Raw genomic sequence first — 15,216 nt, forward strand, 5'->3', positions numbered from 1 at the left:
GCAGAGGTTTGAGTGTTTAATTCATAGATCTGCAAATACAAAACAAGAAAAAACCAACCCAATATGTTTTTTTTCTAAACAGGGATCAAAAACTTTGCTCATTCTGACGCATTTAGCTAATATGAAATCAGTGACTGGGTCTTTTGAAATTAACATATGAGGGGCCATTATGGACAGAATTGCCATGCGTATTGTATTGTAAACGGATATCAGAAAGATGACATGATTATGTTTTTATAGGGTATGTTGAGGAACAAATGGTATAATCAACTATTTTCTCTTGTCACGGGTAGAATGGATGTTTGACATATTTGAATCAGGGTTCACAGTATCTAATTTTTTGTGGAGTCCCATTGAAAGTCAACTGAGAAATATTTGTCCCTTTAATTTCTCTTCAGTTTTCACTTATTTTAAGGTAAATTCAAAGCCATCTTGAAACTTCTTCAGTAATGTAAGCACGGTCCTGCAGGATGCAGGGAACATTATTTTTCTTCTGTTTTGTTTCACCTGTGTGCCACGACCAATTCCTGATGTAGCTATGGCCAGGGTGTGTCTTCTTGTAGACATCATTATTTACTGATAAGTAATGATGGAGGTGAAAAAACTAACTCTGTTGTTTGACGTTGTCCACTGTCTCTGTCTTAAAACCATGTTTGTTGGCTTCATGAAAACAAAAGTAAAAAAAACCACACGCACACACACACCCACCCACACAATGTCATCAATAGAGCTGTACAAGGATGAGCAGCCATGAGAATGAGAAGATCAGTTTCAGGAGACAGAACAGACTCTTGATGAGCCATTAACCTGCTGTCGTTGAGCTAAAGCGGCTGCAGGACGTGGTTTAATTTACCGTTTTATAAAGAGGTCGTTGAATTGATGAGCCACAGGAAAAAGAGTTACACCCCTGGTTTGGTGAATTAGCAATGCTGATGGTGAAGAGGTTGAGTGAGGGACTGGGAGAGCAGTCAATATCTCCAATCAAGCTTAGCTTTCAGAGAATCACTGCTGCACTTTTGGTCAAATCTATAACACTAATAATATAGATTTGGACAGGCCCTCTAATGAAGGAATGTTTCATCTGAAAAAAAGGAAATCATTTGAAATCTCTTTTGAAGCGCTCTTATTTGTTTGAAATAAAACTTGATATTGGAAATGGATACATATTTGTCACTGTATGCAAAATTATTTCCCGTTTTTTTTGTATGTCAGCCTATGCTTTCACTTTGCTATTTTTGGGCTGAGCCTTCTCAGTGTTGAGTTTAAGATCTCTTTAAAAATATCCATCAGTGGGTACAAAGAGTCAATTTTCACTTTGAAATAGGCTGCCACAAAGTTCTATGAGCTCCCCTCACCATCCATTACAGTGGCTCTATGGATGATACATTTTAGATTAATAGACAAAAGATGGCTAGTGAAGATCTGTCCACCAATGAAAAAGAGAAGAGAAAATTTGGAAATGATGACCTGCTCTGTGTGTATATGTATCCAGGTCCTCTGTGGTATTAAAAGTTGCATGCTGATCCATTTCATTTAAATAAACCCTCACCCATTTTCGCTAAATTTAAAATATACATGGTTAGTTCCTGAAAACTGGTAACCGTGCATAATATGTACCTTTTATTTATTGCTTTTATTATTGTACCCCACCACTTCAAATCACAGCTGCAGAAAACCTTTTGGGAAAATCTCCGAAGGTCCACAGTAATCACTAAAATAAAATATATTTCATTGATATCTTGAGGTTTTGATATTTTGTTACCTGGATGACTGATTTGATTGCTATAAACTCTTGTGTTGGATATACTAGCACTATGAAAGAAGGATAGAGCACTCTAACATATTCTATATCCTTGATTGAGAACTAAATAGAGAGACATTAATTGAAGGTTCATAGCGTGCAAGAAGAGAAGGTTTTGGCCTGGTGGGTAATAACTCTAGTAGCTTTGTGATTCACACACACACACCAATTTGAGAGCTAGCATTTCCTGGTCCCCTGCTACAGTGTAAGAGATGAGAAAATGGGAAGACATCTATTTGAGACAGGCCACACACTGAGGATTTATCATCATTATTACCTTTCATATATAAATTTTAGAAGAGATATAGGAATATGAAGGTAACATACCTATTTGATGAGGTGCTATAAGATTAAGTATATGGTTTCTAAAGGATCAGCGGAAGGTTCATATGTGATATGTGTGCAAACACAAAAAAACAAGTGAATAATTTGTCTCCAATCTATTGTTTTATAAAAGTGTAAACACGCCCTTGAGTATGCACTCTGTGCTATTCGAACACAGTGACCATACTGCTCAGTTGTAAGTTACTATTTGCAGTTTTCCTCACTGATTAATCTACAGTAGAGGTAAAACGCTATGGTGAAAATTTAATAGGTGAATTGTTCAACAATGTGACTCTAAGTTCAAGGACAATGTCTACTAATTCCCTTACTATATATTTTCTGTAATGATTTTGTCCTCAGAGCACATACTGTTCTGAGGACAAACTACTGATTATTAATCACCTCATGACGAATGAAATAAAATCCATTTCACGTGTGCTCTCTACATTAGACATAGAATGGGACATGTCTGAATGCCCTGCACTTTGGAGCTGCACTGTTCACGTCCTGGGAAATGGAAGATGGCACATGAATCAGAGGTAAAAAGGCACTATGAGACATCTAAAGTGATATGACTAAGCCCTCATGGGCACATGACATAATTAAGGATTTATGCTGGGATATATATCATATCACTATAGGAAGTCTACTTATTCAAAGCATGGAAGCGCAGTGTTGAGTCAAGTCTTATTCCTCTTCTGCGTTCGCTTTTGTCACATTTAATCTTGTGTAATCCACTTAGTGTCATATCTGCAAAACAGGAATTCCAATGCTTCTTGTCATGTAGCACCTTTTCAGAAGCTATATCCTAGCTCTTAGCGGGACTGCTGAAGTCGTTTTTGTGTCAGCGCTAAGCTTATCTCCATGGCAATTTGCTTGGGCAAGGTTTGGTGAAATGTGTCGCAAAAACATCGCCACCAACCCATGCAGTCTGTGAGAGATAATAGACCCCTGAGTTGACTCCCTTAAGCCTGCAAGCAAGGGTTGGGGGCATTCTTTTGTGAATACATGCTTGATGCTGCTATAATTTCCATCTGTTTATCTCTTTTCCTCTTTTTCGCAATAGTGGAGATGTTACACAAAGAATATAAATGTCAGCTCATGGTTAAAAGATTGGCAGATTGCATCCTAGGGCACAGCTGTAATTCTTCAGTAAAGGGCTGATGACCAATTCCCTCCGAGACACGTGGACTGAGTCACAGGGAAATTAACAAAGACACCAAGAGGGATAACGGCCAAAGATGTCAGCGTAATTATTGGACTCAAAATTCTATAAATTATTCATGCGCGCATACTGTATGTATACAGTATGCGTGTTATGTTTTCAAAATAATTGCCTTAACAAAATAAACTGCATCATCCTGCAACCGACTGAAGGAGGACACGTTTGGGATTGCTTTAAAAAAAAATATTGAAATTTACATTAACCTGTAAGTGTGTGAGGAGGAAAGCTCACAGTGCAAAGCTAAGCCTGTCAAATTGTTTCCAGTAATTTGATAACTGTAAAGTCAATACTGTTAATACAATGGTTCGAACACTACACAGTGCCACCGTTCTACCAAATAGCACACTGGAGATAACATAAGTGATTATTTTACAGTTCAGGGTGTTGCTACTTTGCAGAGTATTGATCGGGTTACTGTACATCAAGGTTTCATAAATTATGACAACCCTTAAAAAACCTGTCAGTAATGTTTGCAGAGGGTACAGTAAAGTAACTATCCTCACAGATTTCTCAGCAAAATCTTCACCCCCAGCATTCTTGTTGGCGTGGTTAACGTTTCCCCTGCACCTTACATTGATCAAGTCTGCACATGCCATGGATGAAGATATGGAGCAACATATATGTGATCTTTGGAAAAAATCTTCAATTAAAAGTGATATTGAACATATCCTTAAATTGTTTTCATTGAATCATAATCTTGTTGCACTAATATTCAGTCAGTCTATAATGACACATTTTGCAGACATGATCCATAACTTTTAAATCACACGCAAAGTTGTCTGACCTCTCTTTATCTGCATGTCAGCAGTTGGTTTTCATTTAAGTAAATGTGAAGCAAATACAGTGTATGTCTTTATGAATATTTCAATAACAGTATCGGTTTCCCTACCCTTTGTAATATGCAGTGCAACATACCGTATTATTAGGCCTCATTTACCTTCAGGTTAATGATTAAGCTCCTCAACCACTTGCATCTCTTCTTGAAACCCCTCTACACTCACGATTTTACATGCTATCATTCACTAGCACTTATTTACAAATCACACACTGATGCTGTGGTGAATCGCTTAAGCCATCCAAATAAACCCAGTTTCAAGGTGATGTTTATCATATTTCCACCATTCTGGCTTTGCTGTAGTTTCAGGCTGTGCTGACCTATGTACCTGAAATTGGTTCATTTTCTACTTCAAGTACCTTAATTGTCTCTTACCTTGCTTCCTCAAAACCCCCATTCATCTCACCTGTGACCCCCCCATCCTCAGATTTGAGAATTGCTTCATAATGATGCAGGCCTCTAATTATAAAGGACTCAAAACAAGATTAGCTGAGTCAATTCATCAGTTTAAGTTGTACTTAAATAAAACCAATCGTAGACCTGAACCATGATTAAAAATGACAGTCCATATTTAAGAAACACTTTACGGAACTTTCAGTGAGTTTTCCTGTCACAGCTCTGCAGTGGACTCACAATGGCACCTGCAGTCCAGGGATATCAGGGATCATGATCATGACCCACCTGCTCAGTTTGGTTCGATAATCAATAAGTCGTAATTTTCATGTCTTTTTTTTTTCTTTTTTTAATGATGAAGCCAATTGCTGTTGTTTTTTTTTTGTTTTTTCACACCCTACACTTTAGAAATCCCTGTCGTACAAATTCCCCAGGGCTATACATCCTCACAGTTCTGTCTCTAAGGGACTGAAACGACTACAAATTCTGACGCGCCCTACAAAGAACCTTGAATGTGTGTCCACTGAACACCTTTCATGGACAGAAAAGCCCTGAGAGAAATAAGACACCAGCACACACAAAAAAGGGGGAACAAATCATACAGGTGCTGGGTAAGGTCTTCTAATGTCAGCTATTTGATTGTGTACCACTACTTTAGTGAACAATACCACAGGTATATTGCATGTATGGTGGATACAGTGTTTACCCAGTATGCTTCCCTCAAACAGTTTTTCTCTCTTGTGATGTGTAAAGTGAGTTTTTCTTCCTGTGGCATTAACTGTCATCTGCTCTAGTGTGACTGGGCCTGTTCGTCAAATGTGACACTGATGTGAAAAGTGTCTCTCTCAAACAAAGATTTGATTCCAACTTGAAGCACAGGTGGGTGACCACGAAGAAAAAACAGGTTTTAGGGAAAAGCAGACACAGGCAGCGAATCCTCTTAAACCATTTAAAAAAACTATTCTCTATAAAACAAAGTTAAGAAAAAGCCAGTTCTTTAAAATTCAATTCAAAATTCAGTTGAATAGGATTCACTCATGCTCATATTGTTACTGTAGAGTAATTGAGTACGGACTCAAAACATTTCTTTTGTCAATTGACAGTTTATATTTACATTGACACTATGTTAAAGCAATGATCAGTGCGAAAAGGTTCGGGTTTGAACCGCCCCACTATTTGTTTGTATTTTGTACCAATGGCTGTGCTCCATGTTATCTAATATGGCCAAGCAGTTAAATAAAAAAACAGCAAATATGGAAGTGGATAGAATCATGGGATTTAATGTTTCATGTAGGCTAGATGCATAGATTTGTACTCACTCAGGCTTTGTTGAAATAAAATCATAATTGATGGCAGATATCGGTTGTAGTGACATTTGAATATCTGCATTCATTTATTTTTTGACATTTTTTGGCGATCAGCTCACCTAAAAATAACTCCAAATGGAGAATACCTACAATGGATTAGGTTTGGTATTCTACGTACCTCCGTAGTCACATCTTTTAAAGAAAAGATTTCCTCTGAGGCGAATATCTTTGTATGAAAAGAGAGGATTAATGTTGGCTTAAAGGTTTCCGGTCATCACAAATAGATATATTCCAACAGCGATCCATCCACCATCCACAGTTAACTGTCCATTAAAGTGCTTAATGCAGTGGCCCCCAGAATAATATTTACTGCTGCAGTTTGTCTCATGTCGCTGAGCCCTGAAGGCCAATTCAGTATTGGTTACATTCAGCTCTGTATTGATTATGCATAATCACTGAAGGTATATCTTTCCCCTTGACTCTGCTCGTGTCCAAAGTAAGGTCACTGCTGTAAATCCAAAGTAAGAAAAGCTAATGAACTGATGAAGGTAAAGTGAACAACTCAACTTAATGCAGCTATATATGGAGAAAGCTCTAAGTCTACCACAGACACAATATACTATATTGCTACAGTAACTACTGTATATGTGTTGTAACTACTGTAATTACTGCATTTCCAGCTTGGTGGATTAAGTTGCAGCATTTGTGTAAAAAGAAAAACAACAACAAAAAAAACCCATTGCAATTACTAATAAAAGGTATTAAGACAAGCAAGTAAATGAAGGGAAAAGGCAGATTCAAGCACCTGCATCAATTGAGTACATTGACAAATAGGTAAAATAAAGACTTATTTTGATCATAAAAACACATTGCAGAGGTATGGCCTGTTAGATATAAAACGAATATACTGTATAGAAATATCCTTCATGAGAGCACAGCTGTTCACGAGAAAGGCTCCACGAGGGAGTCAAGGTCAAAGAAAACCTCATTCTGACATTAGAACAGTGATGGAGCGTGACGTCCTTTAGATGTTCAAGGATTGCTGGCATGTAGTTTCCCCCTGCAGTGGCAATAAAAAGGAACTATGGCAACTTTAAAAGATTGGATATTCATCTTGTATTTGAATTAACAAGAGCATATCGGTGTGGGCAGTACTGAGAGCTCAAGGTGCTACATCAAAGAGGCAGATACAAGAAAGTAAAAAACTGGGGGACGGTGATAGTGCGTCTGAATGGTGTTGAATTGGAGAGGAATATGAGTCGCATTGGACAAAAGCGTCAGCTAAATGAATGTAATGTAAATTAATATAAAACAAATTGTACTTGGACTAGATTATTATGTATTTAATTACATCATATTGCATACATTATAACATAAAAGGAACAAGAAAAGAGAGACAGAAAAGAGGACATGTTTAGCCCTGTAAAAGTAAATCACGTTGTGATATGGGAAGCTTAACTGCCCCATGAAGGGAAACTCTACTATAAAAAGTTTACTGTATACCCCTTCCCAAAATGTACTAATAATTGAATGTACCACTTTCAACCAAACTTCACCTACTGTAACATCCCCTACCTCTTTGAATTCAGTCCAAAAAATAGTCCATGTCAAAGCAACTGCATGCAAATGGTAAATTTATACTGGTGAGAAGAGTGTGAGCACCTTCATTCATGTGTGCATGCATGTGTGTTATGGTGATGGTCAAGGGATTGTCCTTCAAGGGATGATTAAATGGAATGTGATGAGACTTTCACTGTGCTGGATGAGATGATGGGACTCCTTTTGCTTAAATTCCTGCTTTTGATGTGTCAAAGTTTCTCTTTAAAATGTTCGATGACACTCGTGTTTTTTTCCGCTTCGCAATAAAATGTGTATTTTTAATACCAGCAGTTTGTGAACATAAAAAAGAGCAATATCTGCTGAATCCTATACATTAAGAGATGGGATGTAAATGAGCCTCAACATTGAAGCTTCCCAAAACTATGTCTCAGTTAATTTCATATATAAAATATTACACAGACTGAGCGAATGGGATCGGAGATGTTTTTATGTAATATTTTTCCTTTCATCATTGGATTCATTTCAACTAGCATACAGAACGAAGGGTCAAAGGAGGGCTCTTATAGAGAGGGGAGTTATTTCTGATGGGCAAGGATTAGGTACTTCTTATTAAAGTAAGTCTTGGGAATTAATTAGTGCAATCCTTTGTTAATAGATCAATTATACAAAGAAACCCAGAATTTTACCACTCAAACCCAGCGGAATAACCAGCTCTATTTCAGATGCCTACATGCTCTGTTAACTTACGTTTAAAATACCACTCCCGAAAATCACTCTATAATAACAAACAAATCAACTTCGCTCTGGAGTTCAGTTCAAATATCACAATTACGCAAACAATACATTTGTCAGGAGTTACATACTATGGATATTATGGAGGTGGAACAATAGTCTCTAGTTTGCGTAACAGTTGTGAGAACATTTACTTACCTATGGCAAGATTGTTGCATTCGATTTCACAGAGCCATTTCGTGTCATTACGCCAATGATATACCCAGCTTGATAATAACTGGTTTCCTGTTGTTGGTCAAGACGGTGTAACAGGTTTGATTAGATTAGGAGATCCCTTGGGGTAAACTCTTCACTGAGGTGAGCAAAGAATAATGGTGGAGAAATTTAAAGAAACAAAAACAAAACTGGATACTGTGGCGCTAAATGGAACTAAAAATCTAATGGAAATAAGTAGGCATGAAGAAGTTTACTGTGATACTGTTGATCATGTCCAAACTCCAGGCTAATGGCTTGAGACAGCTCCTCTGTGACACCAGGGGAGATGACTGCGGTGACATTGATCACGATGCCAATTAGTCTAATATATTAGAAGATAGTGATGGTGGCACTTATGATGGCTGTGTCTGGAATGGCATGAGTAATGATAATGACAGCAATGACAATGGTATTGCCAAGTATACAGGATTGCCTTGAGTGTATTAGCTATCTTGCTAGCAAGGACAAGTAATGTACATCCTCATCGTGAACAAAAGGGTAACAGCAGAGTACGAGCTTTAAAGGGCCCATATTATGCCCCCTTTTACACAAGTTACATTGGTTTTCAGGTGTGTGAACTACATGTCTTTGCCAGTCCATATCAAAACACCTCAAGGATCAAGCCACACAGCACCCTCCTCTTTCTGTAGAAACAGCCCTGTGAGACTACGGTCGATTCCAGCGCTTTCCTGCTCACTCCTCGCCCCCCTCCCTTCGTGTTCCGCAAAGCTCCTCCTCGCTCCTCCTCGCTCCGCCCCGGGTCTGCTGCCATGACAACAGTCGCACGTAACAAGGCACAAACACGACGTAGAGACCCGGGGGGGCCAGCGAACACGTTCTCGCCGGGAGCCGCGACCGCCGGCAGCCGCGACCTCCGCCGCAAGCCGCGACCGAACGCCGGCAACCTCAAGCCTGGAGCCGCGACCGACCGCCGGGAGCCGCGACCGAACGCCGGCAGCCGCAAGCCGGGAGCCGCGATCTGTTTTTCCGCACTTCAAGGGGGGAGGTGCTGCTCAGGTTGGGGGCATGGTCGCCCCAGTAGCAGGAGTCAACTTACGTCACTTGACGCCCGGGCTGTGAATGGCTCGTTTACAGACCGTCTGCACGATCAACCCAAACCACGAATCAACGACTCATTGTTTTCTTTTCATTCTTCGTGGGCTGGCAGACACCCCAGATAACCAAATATACGTGGAGGCAGGCTGAAAAGGTGCCTGGAGCATTAATATGACCCCTTTAAGGAGTGTCTATGTTCATTTGCCAATATGTATTATGATATAACTAAACTCTATATGGGAAGAGTAACTATCAAGAAACATAGTTTGGATTTAAGAGGGAACGGTAGATTTACTGTGTTGGAGTTATCGAGAATTAACATGGACAGAGGAACTATGCAGTGGACAAATCTGAAAAATAATGCTGCAAATAAAAGCTGGTGATATTCTCATCTGAATACGGAATTCTTAGTTCTCTCTCTACTGTAATGTCTTGTCTGCATGATTAAAAGATCAGTTCATGCCCAACCACACCGATCACAAATTTCCATCACTTGGCCAAAAAGATCCAATAACTGATGTTTTAAAATCACAGCAGGAGATCTGTAATAGAACATTACTGACATAGCACCTCATCACCTCATGAAACTGACATTCATATTCATGCACTGCTCTGCTAGTTACAGTATGATGAACCTATTTAACATTACAAAGCTGTGTCTTACACAAAGGCAGGGTCAGCAACATGTCTCATCCAAAACACCTTCATTGACCTATGACACATGGAGCAGTATTTCACGGCATCACCTTTAATAAAGGTAAAATGCGTGATGTATTTCAAACATGCTTCACCTACTAAGAGGCATCTGTTGGCTTAGGGAATGAAACCCATTACACTGATCCCTTTGTCAATACAACATGAAACCAGGCCAATTAAGTGCAGACTGTCATTTAACAGGTCAGTCAGAGTCAAGATGGAACCAAGGGTATGCTCCTTAGTGTTTGCTTGAGCGTGCTATGCCCCTGATTGACACTGAAACAGTCTATGTCGCGCCCTGAAACCTTAAACTCTTATTCCCAAAGATTCTCAGGCTCAAGTTCCCCAGTCTCAAGACCTGGACCTAGAATTATACTGTCTAGTGGTTAAATGCCTCGCCAACCAGTGAAGTTTCAGGAAACATGGTCACCATCTTCGACTGTTCCTGAGTTATGCCGTTGAATAATGGTCAAATAAGTGTGTGCAGAAAATGTTGATGTAACAGTGAAGTTGGCCTTTGCCCTTTAGGATCTAAAATGTCATCACTTCCATCATATTATGCATATTATGAAACTAATTAGGTCATTAAATCTCGAGTTATGCCCAAAAGGGTATTTTATGAGGTCACCTTGACCTTTGACCACCAAAATGTAATCAGTTCATATCTCCATGAGATCGAGTGAACCTTTGTGGCAAATTTGAAACATTTCCTCAGGGCGATGAGATATCAACTTGAAAAAGGGACGGACACATGTGAGGATGTGGACCACCCGAAAACTTGATGCCTGAAGTCAAGGCTGTCGCCAGCGTGGAGGCATAAAAACACAAATTAGCCCAGCAGATAAAACCTCATGAATGAACAGCGTTAGTAATAACACGTGAACATCTCTAGTCAAGGACGTCCACGCTGTCCTGCCTCAAGTAAAACGTGTGCAAAAATGTACAAATAAATAATTTATTCCAACCTTTTTCTTTGAAAAATAAACAAAACTATATTTTTATTCAAATTATCTTATCAAGCATGTAACATGTTGTTGTTTTGCTGCAACAGAAACACAAATGGTGCCCTTGTGATGAACGCAGCTGAAAAAATACACCAGGTACAGCAAAGAAACATAATCATGCATCCCATCATGATCATGCACTATTTTCTATGTATGTATTTTTAATCCACTTTTCCCTCAATGTTGATTTTCCCTTCCTATTCTTTAAAGAAATGAAAAGATCTGCAATTGCGCACCAATAGCTGTACTGTAGAGTTCATGCCAGCCAAACACACAAGCTTGTGATAAGCCACTGCATAGCCAATGAGCTATTCTCTGCTTAGACCTGGGCTTACACTCTATCTCCTTAGCATATAAACAACTGCTGTGTACCTCACTGTTGCCACATGTGCTTTACATATAAATAAACCAAATTCTGCAAAGGGCAAGAAACAACGCAACATCTCCCCTGTTTTCCCTTCATGAGAAGAATAGAGCGCCTCTGCTTAAAATGTCCTTGGGCCAAACAAAGTTTCCATATTGTTGAATGCAAAGGACATATTTTGAGTGCAGCATCAGTCACATCCTCCCTCATCAGCAAACAGCTGGGGCAGACTGAAAGGGCACACAAATCACTCACTCGCTCGGCTGATGTCAAAGGAAGCAGCAGTGCTGTTTTAAGCGACAGTATGTTAAGAGGGGCCCACATAAAGGGTTCTAAAGGCTCTTTTGAATGAGCCATGAGAACAAAAGGTAACTCCTCCCAAAGGGCAGAGGAATTCATCACAGTACCTCTCCGCCTGCCCCACTGCACGAGGGGATCACCGAGAAACAAACTCTTATCCAAAATCCTCATGGAAAGAAGAGGTGGTCAACGTAATACATTTTAAAATGAACGGACAAACCTATTGCCAGTATGACAGAGATCGATTGTGCGCATGCATCATGGATATAACATCTGCAAACATGCAGATGCATATGAATAAATGCCACTCTCGGTATCCAAACTTTAACAGTGGGGATGGACAGTCACTGCGCAATATACATGCCGCAGGGGACACTTGTTGCCCAATTTACCTGTCGGCACACTGAGGTCAGAGTGCCTGTAGAACAGAGCAGAAACATGAGCTGTGACTTTTTTTTTGCAATCGATTTTTTTTAAGTGGGAGAAAAACTCATCATTTCATAGCATCTACTTACCTTGCTGCAAACCAAGAAGCCAGAAGAATCAAAAATGGATAGCCTGTGGCACCACACAGTTAAATAATACTACCCACTATTTTAAATCCTGTTGGAACATACATAGAATTCAAATGTATCATTTATGTTCCTACAGTTGCAATAACCACTGGATCATGGTATGTTAAGAAATGTATATAAATATGTTGTGCTGTGAAAGGCAGGTGCAAAATTGTGTACATTATTGCTGGTACCGCATGTAGTGTCTGGTGATATCAGGCTCAAATAGTCATTTGGACAAATGTTCCCTTTTTAGTGATACACAAACTTTTCCCAACTGAATGAAAATGCAACCACGCTCACATAATTATGTATGATTGCTTGTCAAAAAATTATCCAGCTCTGCCGAAATTGCAAAAAAAATAAATAGTACTTTATAATACAAATAAAATATGTAATAACAGTATTTTGTAAGGTTGGTCTGTGATTGGGCAATTGCATTACTACAAGCAGCAACAAGGTGCACCCCAAGAAAGTTATTTTTAAAATTGAAAATAAAAGTCAGTTATTGCCGAAAGCTATAGGTTTGCAATGTGATTTCAACCGCAGATGTCTGCACATGCAGTTAAGATGAAGAGCCACTTTAGAAGTGAGATGTTCTTTGATTCTGCTGAGCTAAATCATTTAATATGATTTAAAAAGTCTCTGGGAGGAAAGCTATGTACGGCATTCAATGGACGAAAGAGCGTCCAGGACATCTGGGCAGAATGGAAAGGGCGTGTGTGAAAATATATATTTCCTCCAATATAGTCTAATATCTGTGATTGTATTTTCTGTCTTTCTATGTAGTAAAAATAGTTGGTATCACTTATTAAGAGCTGTGTGTTGGATGAAATCTTAATGTATAAAAATAGATGTATGTGGGTGTGTGTGTGTGCCCCCGTGAATAATTCAAGACTGACCTCGACCAGCTTGTTGGCATGTTCACGGAACACCTGGGCGTACTCCTTGACCTCCTTCTCGTTTCCGCTCTTAGCCGCTTCGATGAGCACCAAGAGGGGGACATTGGTCTCCAGGAAAGAGTCCGAGATGTGGTCCATCACCGCCTTTCTCAGCTAGAACAGAGAGGGAGAGAGAGACGACGAAGAGGTCACACGATTAATAACGTTGCAGATTACTTCACCGCATTACATTTTGCAATGAGTACTATGGGACAGTAACAAAAGAGGGTGAAAGGACAGAGAGGAAGAGAAAGACAAAGCAAGACAACTCTCAGCGGTCAGGAGTGTAAATTGCTTGCAAGGTGTCATTTTTCCCATAAGGCCCTTTTTTTACTGAAGGGGACTTCGAGACTTATATCTTTGTTTATGGATTGGCTTTGTACCAAAGCGGCAGGGGACTGGTCGTTTTATAAAACTGTAAATGGACCCTGACCCATTCTACTCACTGGGACATCTGAAGAGTCGCCAGAGGGCACAGTATGGAAACCACAACAGACAGGTACGTTATCTTAGACAAAGACTGAGTTATTTATATGAGAGCAGTACTAAGCAACCCAACACATCAAGCAACAACATTCAATTGTTTAGAGGAAGCTTTTATTCCTGTACCTTCCCTCAATAATTTATTCTCTGTGCTACAAAAAGTGTTTTAACACACAAATGTCATTTTTTTGTACATTTCCTGCAGAGGTGAAAACAAGTATTATGAGTAACAGCAGTGATACTAGCACTTTATATATGCCACTTAATTAAAATCCCTCTAACACATTTAATGTCTACACAAAGTGAAACAGCGTCACTTGTATGCACACTACCCAATGGTTGTGCTAACAGAGGCAAAAAATGTCTTCTGTCTGGTTAACTTATCACTCCTCTGCACGTACAAATGATGGCATTAAAATGTTGAATTAACAACATGAATGACAGGGATTTTTTCGACTTTTCAAATCACCGTTTTATAATTAAAGAAAACACTGTGACCCTTTTGGTGAATTAGAAATATACTGAAGTAGCAAGTAATAGGGCAGAGAAGACTAATAGCTCTGAATGACAATGGGGGGTATTAATTTAACCGAAAAAAGAAAAGAAAAATCATATGTAAGTGTGTCAGTCGCACTTAAATAACCTGCAGCAATTACAAGCTTAATTGCCAGGCCACGGAGTGAAGAGGGAACAATGGTGAATTATGGCTTCCTGAGGGAAGATAATTCATCACTATTGCCTCTGGAAAGAGACTAGATTTGGCCGGTGTAGTGGACATGACAGGTCTGCAAATGCTGTAAACAACCTGAAGCCTACACTCTGTAAACACAATCCTTTATCCAGAACACTATAATCCTGGATCACTGATTCGAAAAGATTTGTTCTGTCTGAATTGTGAATTTTCTCCTTTCTTCTTTTTTTTACCCGGAGAGAGAAGACTGTGTAACCTTGCTCTTCCATCACCTGGTGGCAAGGGTGGGGAATCAGGACAGATGCGAATCTTACATTGGCAGAATCGTCTTCACACTATGTTATTGCTGTGACAGCACATGGAGATAGGTGTGGCGAAACCCGCTGTCATTTTGGGAAAGGTGAAAAATACGATCTGGGTTGTACGTCGGCCTCAACTGTGATTAACTCACCAATGCTTGTGCTGGAGTAAATAAAGTTATTTGGGATACAACTGTGGGATTTTGTTGAGCTGCATTCTGCACGTGGAAACATAACAACCGATCCTTGTGTCATATTTGTACAGTTCACAGTAATTGTCACCACAGTAGTCGAGTCAATGTCCATCACATCTTATATCACTTTCTATAACACAAAAAAAGTATAGTACACTCATTTCTTGGACACTGCAAAAACAGTATACTATGACTCTACAGT

At 39.4% G+C, this 15,216-nt stretch overlaps 1 protein-coding gene across 6 annotated transcripts in view; it reads right to left on the reverse strand.

Annotated features, from left to right (window-relative positions):
• Positions 1-15,216, reverse strand: part of ctnna2 (catenin (cadherin-associated protein), alpha 2) — a 301,922-nt gene that overhangs the window by 54,411 nt on the left and 232,295 nt on the right. For all 6 annotated transcript variants that reach the window (XM_035637486.2, XM_035637484.2, XM_035637489.2 and 3 more), the window contains exon 9: positions 13,309-13,461. In XM_035637486.2, the coding sequence (XP_035493379.1) occupies positions 13,309-13,461 (153 nt within the window). The remainder of the gene's footprint in view (positions 1-13,308; positions 13,462-15,216) is intronic.

This window comes from Scophthalmus maximus, chromosome 8, assembly GCF_022379125.1.
Source record: "Scophthalmus maximus strain ysfricsl-2021 chromosome 8, ASM2237912v1, whole genome shotgun sequence".
Lineage (NCBI taxonomy): Eukaryota > Metazoa > Chordata > Actinopteri > Pleuronectiformes > Scophthalmidae > Scophthalmus > Scophthalmus maximus.